We start from the raw sequence: 15860 nt of genomic DNA, 5'->3' as shown, positions 1-15860 counted from the left end.
CTGTGCACTTAGAGATTAAGAAGAGATTCAGGGATGTTACAGAAAACAAAACCATCTCCTCCTCTTGTGCAGGCAATAATCTGTTTGTGTCTGAATTTTGTCGCAAATAACTGATTTTGTTCTCTTGGATTACAAGAAAACAATACCTGACTACTCAAGATGGCCAAGCAAAGAAAGGATGAATTGGAAAAACAAGAAAATGTTTTGAAAAAAGTTTAGCTTGAGGACATACTGAAAATTACTTATAAACTGTGTTCTTGCCTATCTTTATGATAGTCTCATTAGCCTATCTTAACACCTCGACACCTGTCCATTCAAACAGAGGAGAATGAAGCTCAGAAAAGTCTCAACCATCTATAAATGCACAACACATTGAATTCCAAGAAATTCCAAAAATATTTAATGATCAAAAGGCTTGAAAATGACAAAGCCACTCTCCTAGAGAAGCTTGTACAAAACAACCCTAACAACTTATATGCCAAAAATTCAATAAAACTACATAAAAATCCTTTCCCTACAAGTGTATTTTTTTCCATATAATTCAGTCACATTTGCACACACAGTATTTTCCTAGTCTTCACTATTTTTTCTTAGAAAAGTATTCCTTGCTTTTCCTTTCTCTCCAAAATAAAAGCTACCAGTCACAACTAACAGATATTTGGGGGTTCAGATCTACCAAAGCACCAATCTATGCATGAATCTCAGCTTCTTTAAAAAATACTTTTGCACAGCTTAGAAAGAAAAGCTGACTAAAAGCCACAGTTCCATTTCTCAGAGCTAATCCCACAGATAGAAGAGATTAAAAACCAATATTCAAAACCTGCGTTGTAATAACAGTTCCATGCACTTGTGGTTCATTTTGGTGTAATAACTTTTCCTCTCAATATAACATCATTACACACTCTCCTATTGAAAGTGTTATGAGATCATATAAAGCAGGGACACCTAGATAGATTATATAAAGCAGGACACATAGATAGGGTGCAAGTTATTATTGCTCAAGCATTCAGGGTTAGGGTTTGTTTGTTTGGTTGGTTGGTTTGGCTATTTTTTCAAGCATATCATTCTATTCCTTAAACATTATAGTGTTTGTGTGACAGAAATATGCTCCCGGCACATGACTCAAGTATTTGAGTATCAAAATCACTACAAAGCCACACAAAACAGGTGTTGGAACCCCAGCACTTGATCAGAAGGTTCATCCAAACTTGTGTACAAAGGTTCTCTGATGTTGCTAATTATACAAGTCCCTAAATGCTAAAATTTTTATTATCTTATTGTTAAAAAAGCAAAATCGAGAACAGGCAGGTGTGTGGGTAAACCCTCTCAGCAGATAATCTAACAGTACTTGGGCCTTAGTTGAAATTTTAAGTGCTGTCACTAATGACTACCAGTGGCAAGACTTTCTCTTGAAAAAGTACCATTTCTTCTTATCTCTTCATGACACATTTACCAACGAAATTCCTGACCTGGCCCAAATTGTGCTTTCCTGAAGAATCCACTAGCTCCATAATTGAAGCTTTCTTTCAAATAGTACTGCACATATATCTTTGTTTTCTAGAAATATTTCAGCTGTGTTATTCAGTTAAAATTTGTTCCATGTCAATATTCTGCACATGATCAAAAATAAAATATTTGTGATAGGGCAGATACTAATGAGAATTTTAAGACAGAGGGGTTATTCTGGGGAGTAACATAAAAATAAAGCCTAACTTAAAATGAATGTGCTTACAACCACCTCTATCTTTTTCAAGACAAATAAAAAATCTGAGTAAGAATGGTAAACTAGTGGGGCGCCTGGGTGGCTCAGTGGGTTAAGCCGCTGCCTTCGGCTCAGGTCATGATCCCAGGGTCCTGGGATCGAGCCCCGCATCGGGCTCTCTGCTCAGCAGGGAGCCTGCTTCCTCCTCTCTCTCTGCCTGCCTCTCTGCCTGTTTGTGATCTCTCTCTGTCAAATAAATAAAAATAAAAATCTTTTAAATAAAAAAAAAATTAAAAAAAAAAAGAATGGTAAACTAGTAATATCTGATCAGAAAATTGACAGCAAATAGTAATACGGTTAAGTGTCTTCATTGTCCCAATTAAAAACAAAGCAGCAGTTAAAATCTGACATGCAGCAATAAAGTTCTCTCTTCTAAAGCACCCTTTTATCTAAACTTAGAGTGGTAATTTAAAAAATTACACATTTTAAAATGCCATGAAAATCACGTACAGTAACCATATCTAACATTTATTGTAACATGCCAAACACTATTCTAAATATTTTACATGTACTTTTCATTTTATCCTCAGAACTATTATCCCCATTTCATTGGTGAGATAACCAGGGCAGAGAATGTTTTAAGTAACTTGTACAAAGTCACACACGAAATAACATGTGGATCCATAAATTTCACCAACTAATCTAGCTCCAGATCATTACACTGAACTGCCAATAAGGTAATGTAGCAAACTTGCTTTGCAAATGGTACAATGTGCAAATAAATGTAACATGCACAGATTAAGAGCACATGCTTTGTACTCAGATCTAGTGTCAAGTCTCAATTCTGTAATTTACTAGCTATGTGAACCTAAGTAAATCACTGAACTCTAAGCTTCAACTTCCTATTCCATAAAATGGAAATAATGAACTAACAGTTCTTACTGGTGGATTTTACTGGTGGATCTTCTTGGTAGATGAGGGGCATTCTGGATGGAAAGGATTAGTAGAGTACTTGGCATACAGTAAGCACTCCATGAATGTTCATGATCACTATCTACTACTAACAGTTCTGTTTATTATTATAAATACTCATTTTAGTACTAGTAGCATTTTCTAAAATAAGTAAAGTCAACATGGAGGTAATAAAAGTTTATGAAATGAAGACCCAAGGTCTCACAGTAAATGAAAGCACAATTTTAAGATGGAAAAAACTATCACTTACTTTAATATCATTATCAACTTTTTATTTAAAGTGCCTGGGTATACATGAAAATGTGCTAGGCACTAAACAAAATTACCAAGACACAGTCCCTGACTTCAAAAACATACAATCAAGCAAATTAACTCTGCTGAATGGACACAAACAGCAAAACCTCCAACTGCGGGCATTTTCCCAACCAGACACAACTATGGTCATCATCAAGTTCCCCTCTGCCTGTGGTGTGGTGGTAGAGAATACACGCAGAAGCAGCAATTCAAAAAGAAATAATAAACCCAAGCAAACGAATTTAGAATGATGAAGATTCAGGAAGAAATAAGCGGACTTTCTACCCTTTTACCTTCTTAAAATTAACATTTTGGCTATCTTGGTACTAAGGATCTCTGTTAATCAACCAGAAGAGAAAAAAGGAAAGAGCCAGAAATTCAAGAGAACTCAGAGTAAAATGGTACAGAAACAAATTCTAAGAGAGAAAGGAATGAGTTTCAAAGTTAGAAAAGCCAAAATAACTGCAAGTGAGTTTAAGTGAAACATGTTTTATTCAGGATTCTATCGTGTCTACTGCCTTAGAAACCAAACAAGTAATAGCCATTCTTAAGATTGCTGATCCTTATTCCTTTCCAATCCTGAGGTTTCTGTTAGCCTTTAAAGTCAGAAAAGAAAGAAAAAATAGCACAGGGTACAGAGGGATTTTGTCTAACAGAAGAGCCAACATCATACTGTACATCTTAGAGCTCGGCTTCTGATCAACCAAGAGATCCACAGCTAAATCATCCTGGTAACCTGATTCCATAAAAAATGTAGCTTCTAAAACTCCTAAGTAAGGATCTAGAGTATTTCCAGGAAATATTTCCTCGAAATCTAAAGTTTAATAAACATTTTTTTCCCAGTGGTCATGCTATTTGAAAAGATCTTTTGCAACTTCACAACAGGAAATGATATACACTCGTGCCTCTCTATCTCCATATCTTCTTGCCAAAACACCTACTGAGAAACCTCCATTCATATCCACAGTCTAAAACCATAGCAAAACCACATAATTCTCTGCTACTGAATCCATAGGCTCTTTAAAGCAAACTGAGTAAGACAGCCTATAGATCATAAAGCAATATTCCTTATTCCTTAAAAAAAAAAAAGGTACTTTTCAATAATACAAGCAATCTGTCAACCAAAAACTTAGCTCATATCTACATAAGTAACCAAAAATTAACGATGTGTAACATATATATTCTGCAAAAATACATGTATTCTTTAAGGTTTTCTTCCTGAAGTATGGAAGAAGGGAGGGTGGGAAAGAGACATGAGCAAAACAACAAAAAACAACAATGATTATGCATTCGAGGTCTACCTGTTTGTTCTAATGAACACCTGCGTCAGCCAAACCTCCTCCAGCTCTCACTTGTACTATCCAAACTTAGAAAGTTGAAAGGCAAGCCATACTTTTTGTTTCTCCTCTTCCACTGCACTTAGATGTGGAAGGTATCTCGGGAAACAGGAGGGGATGAATTCTGTAGGAAAACTCTTAACTGATCAAAGAACAGCAAAAGTAGATATAATTTGTAGCCAGAATGTTTTAATATAAAATAAGCAGGTTTTGATGGCTCTTTACCTCCTTAACTACTTGTCCCCACAACAAAAAGTGCTATTAAATATTTGCTCATATAGCCTGTATGCAGAAAAGCTTCTGGCACAAATTTGCTAAGACTGTTTTCCTTAAGAGCCTCAGTCCTGAGCCCTCTGAGAAGACAGAGCTCACTAGTAAAAATAAAACCAAAAAGTAAGGATGAAGACCAGAAAGAAATAGGAAGAACAAAGAATTTCTAATAACTTCTTACCTGTTCCACCTTTTTAAACTTGTCCTGATTTAGCCTCTAATGCCAATCTGCCATAAGCCACTAATTTGTCTACTGTAATAAAATATTCCTACTCTCTCTAGGCAATTCTAATTTAGACAGATGCCTCCTGACATAGTGCTATTTTTTCTTCTATGACCTAGATGAAACCTTTTGACAGTCCTTGGAATCCTGAATTCCTCCTTCTAAATTCCTACTCTGTGGCCCTAGAGTTATGACAGAGGAGACAAAATGTAAATGGTATTATGGAAATAGGTGAGCTGCAGTAAGGAATTCCAGCAATTGGGCTCCCCTCCACCCACATCAAGCTATTTTTCTTTCTTCCCTACAATATTTAAAAAGTAAAATAGAGAGCAAGAGGCTGATATGCAGATGAGAGGCTACAGCAAAGAGCCACTCTAGCTTTTTAGGAATACTTGTAATCTTTTCACTGGCTGTAGATACTTAAGTCTGGAAAATATCTTTGGAATATGTCGTGTGTAACAATGCATAAAAGATAACACCTTGCAAAAGTCAAACATACAGATTTAATAATGTGCAACTAATGAAGATGGTTTATAAATGAAATACCACCTACACATTTAGTTCCCTAAATATATTATGCTATTAATCATTAAAGTTAGATCTATAAGTACAAGTTTTCCATACGTGGAAAAGTCAATCTGTTTTTAAATTAAAGAGAAATTATCACTCTAATTCTTAAAAATAAAACTATCAGGGTATAATTCAAGTGTAGCTGCTCATAGTAACTGAATAAACTTAAATTTGATAAAACATTTAAGGTTCAACCAATGCACCTTTGTTGAAGCACATTTAGCTGAAATAACTTTGAGTCTGGTTTATTTCCATCACATATAGTACATTTTTCCAACAAGAGCATGTACATTCAATATAGAACATTTCCAGCAACAGTTACAGTCTTTCTAGTTTCCTTTCACAGTATATTTTAGTGCAAAGCACTGGGAAGGGTAAATGTTTTTTTTCTAGCTATAGAAGCATTTTATTATGACCTTGTGGATCTTCAACATTTTAAAATTTTATACAAAAAGTATATAGATGGACAGGGTCCCTCCTAAGTATAGGTGTGAACCTATATAAAAACATGGTATAATCTCTGCTGTACCTTTTAAAATTATAATCTGACAAAAATTACTAAAAAATAAAATATTTCCTAAAAATTACAAAATATTGATACACAAAAACCTGCCCAATATTTCATAAAGATAGATGTACTTGTTTTTTCCTAAAATCTTGATTATAAAAATGGACAAGAATTCATTATTTTCTAAATTTTACAGTAGGAATCAAATATCATCTAAAGTAGTCATTTAAGATTTTACTTGGGAGAAAATTCAGGGTTTATACTCCCATCATCCTTTTTTAGCAATATTTAAAGAAATAAACTAATATCGTAAGAAGTGGTTGTGCATGGATTGTCTGCATCCATAAAATATCAGTAAGCTATTTACTACCTTCATATTAACATTAGTAAATGTGTGATCTTTAAAGAAAAAAAAAAGAAGAAACTGAAAAATTAAGTTGCATCTATTATTAAAGTGCTTTGTATAAAATGTAAAGAAAAAGGGGGAATGTTTAATTTTCAATAAAACCTCAGATGTTTACAAATAAAAAATGTATGATCCATGGATGAAAATGAACTGGAACTTCCCTGTATTATATATTTTAGAATGAAACGTTCAAACATTTAAGTGCTAGAGAACAAGTTAGAAATAAATGAACGTAGAATTATTACAAATATTTAGTAGGCTAAATATTTATAATTTGTTGATACTAATTTCTCTTTTGGTCCTAACATACACTCACTAGGAAATATATCTGTACAATCCAGATAAAATTTTGCCACATAAAGTGAAACAAAACTAAAATCACTAAGATATAGTCTTTTTGTCAATTAAAAATCACCAGTGGTGATATATATTCTTCAAGTTCTTGATCACTTTAATCAACAAATTGTTTGGAAAACAAACTTTGCAACGTTTTTGTAGAAACTGTAGACCAAATTCACAAGGTCAAGGGTGGTTAGCTGCTGGACTGTGATGACAATATGTAATGTCACAGCTACTTGGAAATGCTGGGAGAGGCAGTGCCTTAGAAACAAGTGGTTAGATGGTTATTATTTTAGTCAGAAAACAGCAGTTACAGTTGAATATTTATGAATTTGTTTTTCCTTTTTTTCTCATAGTACCATTTGAAGACGTTTAGTGGTTCTAACACCAATTTAAAGTCTTTCCACAAAAATGAACTCCAAACCTTTTCGTACATCACTTGAAGTTATCTGAGGAGAAATGGGAATAAATGAACACTTTTGAGTTTACCAATAAAATCTTTTTTTTAAAATTATACAATAGTAAATGACTTCTAAAGATTGGTTTCATCTCAAGTTTCCACACAAATTAAAAAATGTGTGATACTCAAACCACAACATTTAACCTACTCAGCACTCAAACTAAGTATACTGCTTTAAAACCTGAATCCAAAACTAACTTAATACTAATTAAATATATTAAATGCCTTAATACAGGGAACAGGTACTGAAGGTAAACTTTTAAAAACATAGAGAGACTTGCAAAAACAAGTATAGGGAGTCTACTCCTTATTTTATATTGCATTTTAAAAATCTACATTTATTTCAAAACCTTCTAAAAAATTAAAATTTTTTTCTTTCTTCCCAATAGGGATTCTCCTTTTCTTACAACGCACAACCACAAAAAAACAAACCAAACCAAAACAAAACAAAACAAAACAAAAAAACCTCATTTAATAATATTAACTATGTTAAAATGATCACAAAAAGTCTATTTAAAACAAAAAAGGAAAAGTTAAGATTTGGAACCTATATAATCACTTTTTCCACAGATCAAAACTAAAAACAGTAACTAACGCATACTTCCAAAAAGAAGGAAAAAAAAAATCCAAACTTTTGTCTATCAGGTTTCCCCCTCTGACTGGAAGCATTAGGTTAAATGTAAATAATAAATGCTAATTGTTCTAAATTCAATTTGGGGATTTTTTTTTTTCTGAGTGCAGCACTTTATTTACCCATCACAGATTAATTTTTACAATAATTACAGTGCCTCGAAAGACTTTTTTCCTATAATTATCGCCTTCACAAATTCATTTTAATATATTTAACTTTTCCTACAATGTATTAATTAGTAGACTAGGTCACTAAATCAAATTAAACCTGTGCAAAGTTAGTTAAACAGAAGACCTCTATTGTAAACATAAGCCAATATAAATGTATATATTTTACAACATTGAGAGGAAAGCACTGACCCTGTGCCATCTACCTACCACTATATTGCATTGTCCTGTGGAAGATAAGTTCTGAAGTTAACTTTTGTTCCCAAGCCACTGGAATAAAGGTCACTGAAGAGGTAAATGCAATATGCACATTACTCTTGCAGTTCCCATTGCCATAAGATATATGGAAGCAAACATGTGTTAAAATGGAACCAGCTATAAATTATGGTCAAATGATTTTTTTAGTTCGATGGGGGAAAAAAGCAAAACTCTGTAACTGTTCCTCACCAGACAAGAGCCTTAGATCTTGTACTTCGGCCTTTGGTTTTGTTTCCTTCAGGTGAATTGGAAGCATTTGCCTTATGAGTTTTCTTATGATGTTCAAGATAAGTCTTTTTGGCAAATGCCTTTCCACATTTATTGCATCTGTGAAGAGAAAAGTTTTTTGTGACTTTTACTTCAATACCAACGTCAGCTACTTCATACTTTTTACTAGGAGAGTTAGAAGTGCCATCATGTTTTGAATCACTATGTTTTGCCTCATCCCTCGAAGGGCCTCTTTTTGCCACTTTATTTAGAACAAAATCAATGGGCTTCTTTATAGCTCTGATCTCTAAACTGGCGGTTATTTTCCCAAGGTAGCGGGATGACTTTTTATGAACCACAGTTATATGTCGTATCACATCACGCTTCCGACGAGTTTCATAAGTGCAAAGAGGACACTTGTAGAATTTAACATAAATGTTATTCCCATCTGTGTGCAATTCAATGTGTTTAGTCAAGTTCTGTTTGGAAGTAAACTGACGTTTACAAAGTTTACAGTAAAGTTGCTTAAAGTCAAAGCCAGCGGAAAGTTTTGGTTTCCTGGTTTTTTGCTGGCCACCTGCAGCAGACGGACTAGTTGATTTAGGGCTTTCAGAGTCTTGTTTAACTTTATTTTTCTGTGCTGCCGGTGTGTTCTTTTTTTCATTTGAATGATTTGTTCCCTTTAATTCATTCTGTGGAGAATGGGCGATGGAAGGGGGTGAAGATTCTACAGAATCTGCTGGTTCAACTTTAACTTTTATTTCTGAACTGCTGGCAGTATTATTAGGGCCTTTCTCTCTTTTAGAGTTTGTTCCAGAAAGAGTTATCTTGTGAACAATTTGCATATGTCTTTTAAGCATTATTTGTGAACTATATTTCCTCTTGCAAAGGAGGCATTTGCATGCAGTTAAATTGTATTCAGCCTTTGAAGACGACTTTTGTTTTCGAGTCTTAAAAGATTTTTTAGGAGAAACAGAATCCAGGAACAAAGGTTGCCCAGGCTTTGTTGCTATATCAGGAGTAATTGAATCCCTCCTTAGTCCTCTATGAACTTCATCAAAATGCCTCCTTACATTCGCTTTTGTAGCAAATGATTTACAACATACTGGACAGCTCCTACTTATTGGAACTAGAACATTCTTACTGCGTCCTTTAGAGGACTGATTTGGATTCTTTCGTGTTTCAATGTACTTTTTTAGTTCTTCCATCTTTTTCTTGTGTACTTTTCTAATGTGACGACGAACACCTCGTCTGGAATTGAATTCTTTTCTACAAAGACAGCATATCAACTGGTGACCAAAATCAGAATTGTCAGAAGTTTCCAAGTCAGCCTGTGATTCCTGAGGTTGCTCATCAGATGTAGGTGCAACTTCATCTGCAACAATCTCAACAGGCGGGGGCTCTACAGTTTCCACCTCCGTATCTGCAACTGGTACTGTTTTAGACTGTTCAGTGCTGGTTTCCTGTATTTGAACTTCAGTTTGTTCAGGAGTACTGCTTGACTCTGTGACTTCAGTAGGATTATCAGTCCTTGAAATATACTGAAACACTGCATTTTGATTAGTTTCTATGGGTTCTAGCTTAATAATATATTCTCGCTTGTCCACACTTGGATATATGGCTTCTAGGAGATCGTTTATGGCTTGGCTTTGTTTATCATTTACATCAGGAAGGTCTGTTAAGGAAAAAACAACATTTTAATCTGAAATCATCTGCCTGCTCTAGCTATCTAATATTTAAAAATGTGTTATGAATCTCTATCTTAAAATTTATTACTAGCTTATTTTTAGAAAAGCATTATCTACTTTTACATATTTTAAAACTAGAATTAAACTAAAATTAATTTAAAATCTCATCAACGTACACAAATGTTAAGGAATAAATGCAATCTGAAGAGCTACTTCCACTCCTAAGTGCCCTTAACACCAACCACATAAGCACATGAATGTCCTAAACAATTAAAATAGTATTACAAATTTTCAGTCTTAAATTTTCAGGCTAGCAAAGGCAAATCAAAGTTCTCATAACCCAAGATGGATAACACATCATGAAGAATGTACTATTATATAAAAAAAATGATTCTTTTTTGGGAAAACATAACAGCATTCCTATTAACTTAATCTGTAATAATCTAGTCTACTTATAGAGAGGAACCCTTAAAGATCTTATGGAAATGAAAAAGAAAGATTTGTAGGATATAAAAATGAATGACACGTACAGAAGTTTTTGCTATTACAGGACACCACCCCATTCAAACAAGTGATTAAAAACCACAGATTTATTCCAAACCGGAGCTAGTTTTATTTACTTGCACAATAATTATGTCCCCTATAGACAATCAAATATTCCTCCTATAACAGATTTATCTAACACTGGTTATGCTTCCAATCAACTCTAAAATCTAGCTACAAATATAGCTATCAAATCTGATATTTAGAAAACAAGAATTCATTATTGCTCTTCTAGAAATCTTCCCATTTAAAACAGATAGTGTCTAAAAGGATAACACTTTCACCAAAGTACTTCTAGAATAAGTATTGCCAAGGAAATACAAATCCATTTATTTATATTTCTAAAAGTCAGCTCTACACTAAAACAAGGAAAACTATCACAAATATCACTAATTTTCTACTATCACTTTATTTATTAAAATATCAGATCTGAAACTAATCCCTACAGACTGCCTTTTCATTTATATCTCAATGATAAAAACAAGTATAATAACATCTAAGACTATAATAAGATCTAGTACTAGGAAAAATTTCCAAAGATGAAATTCTTATTTCAACTATGTCCTATAATATACTTTCAATCAATTATGTTCTATAATATACTTTAAATCAGTTTCATGCTAGTAATTCGGTAGTACTTCTGATATTTGGAATTTTCATTTCATTCCTATTCCAAGAAAGTTAAGTTGAAAAGTGCACGTTTCCACAGTTCAACTACAGTATCAAACGGACAAAATAAATTCTATAATTTGTAAGACCACAAAGAGTTAAACTGCTGAACCAGAAATAATGAAAGTAACCTATTACTTATTAAAATATTTTGAGGAATTTATATCAGTTCTTTAAAGCAAGAAAATAATACCATTACAATATTGCTAACTTCATCATACATGGGCAATACACTTAATCCAACAAATATTCAGTTTCACAAAGACTTTATTAGCCTACAACCTGCCTTCATCACATAAAGCTACTTCAGATCTCAAGTTGGCCTATAAAACAATCTCATTTCTGATAAAATCATTGATTTATAAATAAATTTCACTGAGAACAAAACTGATCTTCAAATCAAGACCCAGAAAAAAATAGAAAGGTTATTATTTTTTTAATGCTCTTCTTACCGTCCCCAAGAAATTAATGAATTTACTCATTCTTTGCTCTATTTCTAACCTTCTTATTTACTTAAGAATAATCTTAGTAAATTATCAGTCATATGTAACAAGTTGTTAAAGAAACAGAAATGAAAAATACCAATACTCCCTTCAAGCACTCACATTTTAACTTCGAAAAATCCTGAATATAAACTATATGGTCCATATAAACATTCAAAAACAATATCCAATATCTTGATAGAAGTATACTCATAAAACTAACCTCTTTAGAAAAACACAAAAACACTCATATTAAAGTACTTGTCTAAGAAAATGAACATTAAGTATTTAATTTTATTCCCCATCATTAAATTACTGATACCATTTTAACACAAATGTATAGTTACAGTATAAGAATACTTAGCTGTAAAATGCATAACTGAATATATGGATAATACTTACTGTCATCCATCTGGAGACTTGGTGGGCAGTAGAATTTTTTATGGGTAATTAAATTTGGTAATCCTCTGAAGAGACTGCGGCATAATTTACATTCAAAAATAGTGTCCACATCTTTTAATAAAATGTGCTTAAGTTGTTTAGTTCCTAAGGAAAAAGAAAATAAAACTTAACACAAAAGGTAAATTTAATGTGCATTTTTAAACTGGGCAACCACTGTTGACAATCCAAAGTGCAATTAATCTTTGCAAACAAAATACAGGCATTGCCAATTTCCACCATTTGTATTCAGAACTAACTTATAAACTAAATTCTAAGTAAAATTCTAACATTACCTGGATATTGTGACAGCTAAAACTGATTTTTTTTTTCTAATTCAGCAGCCAATCAATTCTTAGGATATCCCAACAGTGGTTTCAACATCTGGCTAATCATCACAATAACCTAGGAATAATGATGTACATGAACCCCCCCTAGAGATCCTGATGCAATAGATATGGAAGGGAAAAGAATTAAACATACCCCTCCTCCACCAACTCCCTACTCCTTACCAAAGTTTCTTGCTGCTCCCTTCTGCATTAAGACGTGAATATAGAGTTCTGTAATATGTTTTCCCGATTCCTTAAAGAGAGTCCAAACTGTCACAAGACTGCATGTGATTTTTCTTTTTAAACTCAGCTCAAATTACTTCAGGTTCTGGGCCAACATGGGATTATGGTCATTGAGTGTCAGAGTATAGAATCCTTATCCATAATTTGCATTTTGCTTAGGCCTCCTGATACCACTATAAATTTATTCAAAGCCTTTCTCCCTCAAAAACTCACTCCAAGTGCAACTAATTAAATACTGATAGCTTACAGTTTAAACTAATTTACAGCCTGTCTTCCCCACTAGATTATAAACTCCAAAGCAGCCAAGACCAAACCTGTCTTATTTATAACTACAAAGTATTCAGCTCTGGCAATGCTCAATATTAAAAGTAGTTGAAGAAATGCCACTGACACAAGGAATCTAAGTATTATGACACAAGACCAAAAGGCAGAGGAAAAAAAAATGACAATGAGCATCCAATCTCTAAAATAAGAACAATCACCAGGAATAAAACACAAATAGAATTTGTGTTTTAAATTTAAATTTGCCATTATTTCCTACAGGTTTCTGCCATAGGTAAACTGACAAAATTGATCTGCCATGCTTTACTAATTAATTAGCCTTTAATTGCCTCAAATAAAAAAAATGCTAATAATATTGACTTCAATATTAAACGTGTCCAGAAAAAAATCTTTAAAACTATCTAGGTGCAAAGTGTCCTTCTATCATTCCACAAGTACTTGACACTCTGTTAAGCTCTGGGACTACTAAAGAGTAAACACACTATACTATCCATCTTCTAAAATGAACACACCAAACCAAACCTATCTTAAACAATCATGAAAGAATATATGAACTTAAATCCCAGAAAAATTAAATTACACATCTGGGTTTTTACTGGGAAAAAAATAAATATAATGAAATCATTTCCACCACTTCTCAAATCCGAATCAATGGTTTACTGCACTAAACCATATTACCACAAAATTAGAAAACATAAATTTAAAAAGATTCAGAGGACAGCCTGAGTATTATTCTTAATATAAGGTAAAATCAGGGTACCCGGGTGGCTCAGTAGGTTAAGCCTCTGCCTTCAGCTCAGGTCATGATCTCAGGGTCCTGGGACTGAGCCTCACTTTGGGCTCTCTGCTCAGCAGGGAGCCTGCTTCCCCCCTGTGTCTCTGCCTACTTGTGATCTCTCTCTCTCTGTCAAATAAATAAAATCTTAAAAAAAATAAATAAAGGTAAAATCATACATACATACACATACACACAAACACACACATGCATGCACTTTCTTAGTCCACTTCGCATTACAAAATATACTTGCAAAAGACGGCTTTTGTTTAGTTCACAGTTAACCTCCTAAGTGACTGACAAACTATGAGAGGTAGACTGATGATAAAAATATTTTAGATAAACCTAACCTATTTATAGAAGTATAGTTAAGTGTAGCACCAGTAAGAGAAAAATATAGAAAATTTTGCACACTTTAATTCCAAATTGAAATACCTGCTAGAACCATACTAAAGATTCAATTCTGCCTTTAAAAACAGTCAAAAAAAGATTGAAGAGGAATGCAAAAACAAGCTGAACTAGGTTTAAAAACCCAATTGAAGATTTAAATAGGAAATACGAGGTTATACATAAAAAACAGTTACTGCTAAAAATACAAGACTGCATCCCTAAATCAGAGATCTCACTTTGTCCATCAGGTTTGCTCAACTATAAAAATTAATCAAAAGTTAAAGAGGGGGCGCCTGGGTGGCTCAGTGGGTTAAGCCTCTGCCTTTGGCTCGGATCACAATCTCAGGGTCCTGGGACCAAGCCCCACATGGGGCTCTCTGCTCAGCGGGGAGCTTGCTTCCCCTCTCACTCTCTGCCTACTTGTGATCTCTCTCTCTCTGTCAAATAAATAAATAAACTCTTCTAAAAAATTTTAAAGAGAAATAAATAGGTATTCTTGTTTAGTCCTGGTTATAGAACTAGTTATATTCAGCAGAGTGCATATTTGTTTCCAATAGCATCCCCCCCCCCCCAAAAAAAATCTCTGGCCTTACTCTTAACTCATCAGTCTTAATTATCATTCACAAATCCTTCCCCCACCCCATCCCACCTACACACACACACACACACACACACACACAAGTACAGTTGTGTTGACACAGGTACATCAAATTTCTTTCAGAGTCATGGGTTCACCAAATTATTTCTCTCTCTCCTCAGGACTTCACCTATGTTTTTTTTTTTTCTCCCACTGCCCTGGTCTGGCTCACTTCTAGTAATCCTTCAAACCCTGGGGCGCCTAGGTGGCTCAGTTGGTTAAATGACTGCCTTCCGCTCAGGTTATGGACCCTGGAGTCCCAGGATCTAGCCCCAGGACCAAGCCCCAGAATCGAGCCCCAGGTTCAAGCACCAGGTTCAAGTCCCAGAATCGAGACCCAGATTCAAGACCCAGGATCTAGCCCCAGAATCAAGCCTCAGAATCGAGCCCCAGGATCGAGTCATGCATCCTACCCTCCCCACTCTCATGCTCACTGTCTCTCTCTAATAAATAAAATCTTAAAACAAACACACAAAATTCCAGGTTAGAAGTCACTTCCCCCAGGAAGCCTTCTGATTGCTGGTTTTTGTTACAAATTCTTCACCCCTATTCCTACCGCACCCTATACATCTGTACTGTATTATCCCAATATCTTGTAATTATTTTTCTGTAGTCCCATTAAGCTGGAGGCTATAAAAGGATGGAGAAGATACCTTTAATGCTCATCGACTATATCCCCACCTCTCAGGACTACGCTTGACTGAGGTTTGTTAAATGACATACTAGAAGCTTTATGTTTAAGGAAACCTTCTCTCTCTCTCTCTCTCTCTCTCTATATATATATATATTTTTAGGGTATAATAAAGTTGCCTCGGAAGCCAAAAAAGAGACCTCAATGATTTTTCTAATTCAACTTACACACTTTACAAATGAGAAAAATAAGACATTGCCCATTCCATAAATACAGACAATAGAAGTTTTTCCCTAAGCCAGTTTTAGCTGTCATTTAAGGTTTTGATGTTTTTCCCATGTGGTCATAATGGCTTTGGACATAATGGTCTCATTAACTACCATTTTTGACTGTTCTGCTCACTAACAAT

At 34.1% G+C, this 15860-nt stretch overlaps 1 protein-coding gene across 4 annotated transcripts in view; it reads right to left on the bottom strand.

Moving 5' to 3' along the window:
• The window catches only part of ZNF800 (zinc finger protein 800), a 46441-nt gene that overhangs the window by 18138 nt on the left and 12443 nt on the right, over positions 1–15860 (bottom strand). For 2 of the 4 annotated variants that reach the window (XM_082693804.1, XM_082693805.1), the window contains exons 4-6: positions 12129–12272; positions 8327–10019; positions 5283–7070 (exon numbers count right to left, since the gene is read on the bottom strand). In XM_082693804.1, the coding sequence (XP_082549930.1) occupies position 7070; positions 8327–10019; positions 12129–12272 (1838 nt within the window). In that variant the 3' untranslated portion in view covers positions 5283–7069. Of the gene's footprint in view, positions 1–5282; positions 7071–8326; positions 10020–12128; positions 12273–15860 lie in introns of those variants that run through there. The other 2 variants (XM_082693802.1, XM_082693803.1) reach the window with 1 other exon arrangement.

Source organism: Mustela nivalis, assembly GCF_964662115.1.
Source record: "Mustela nivalis genome assembly, chromosome: 12".
NCBI lineage: Eukaryota > Metazoa > Chordata > Mammalia > Carnivora > Mustelidae > Mustela > Mustela nivalis.
The sequence above is the reverse complement of the archived record's forward strand: the minus strand, read 5'-3'. Positions and strand labels throughout refer to the sequence as shown.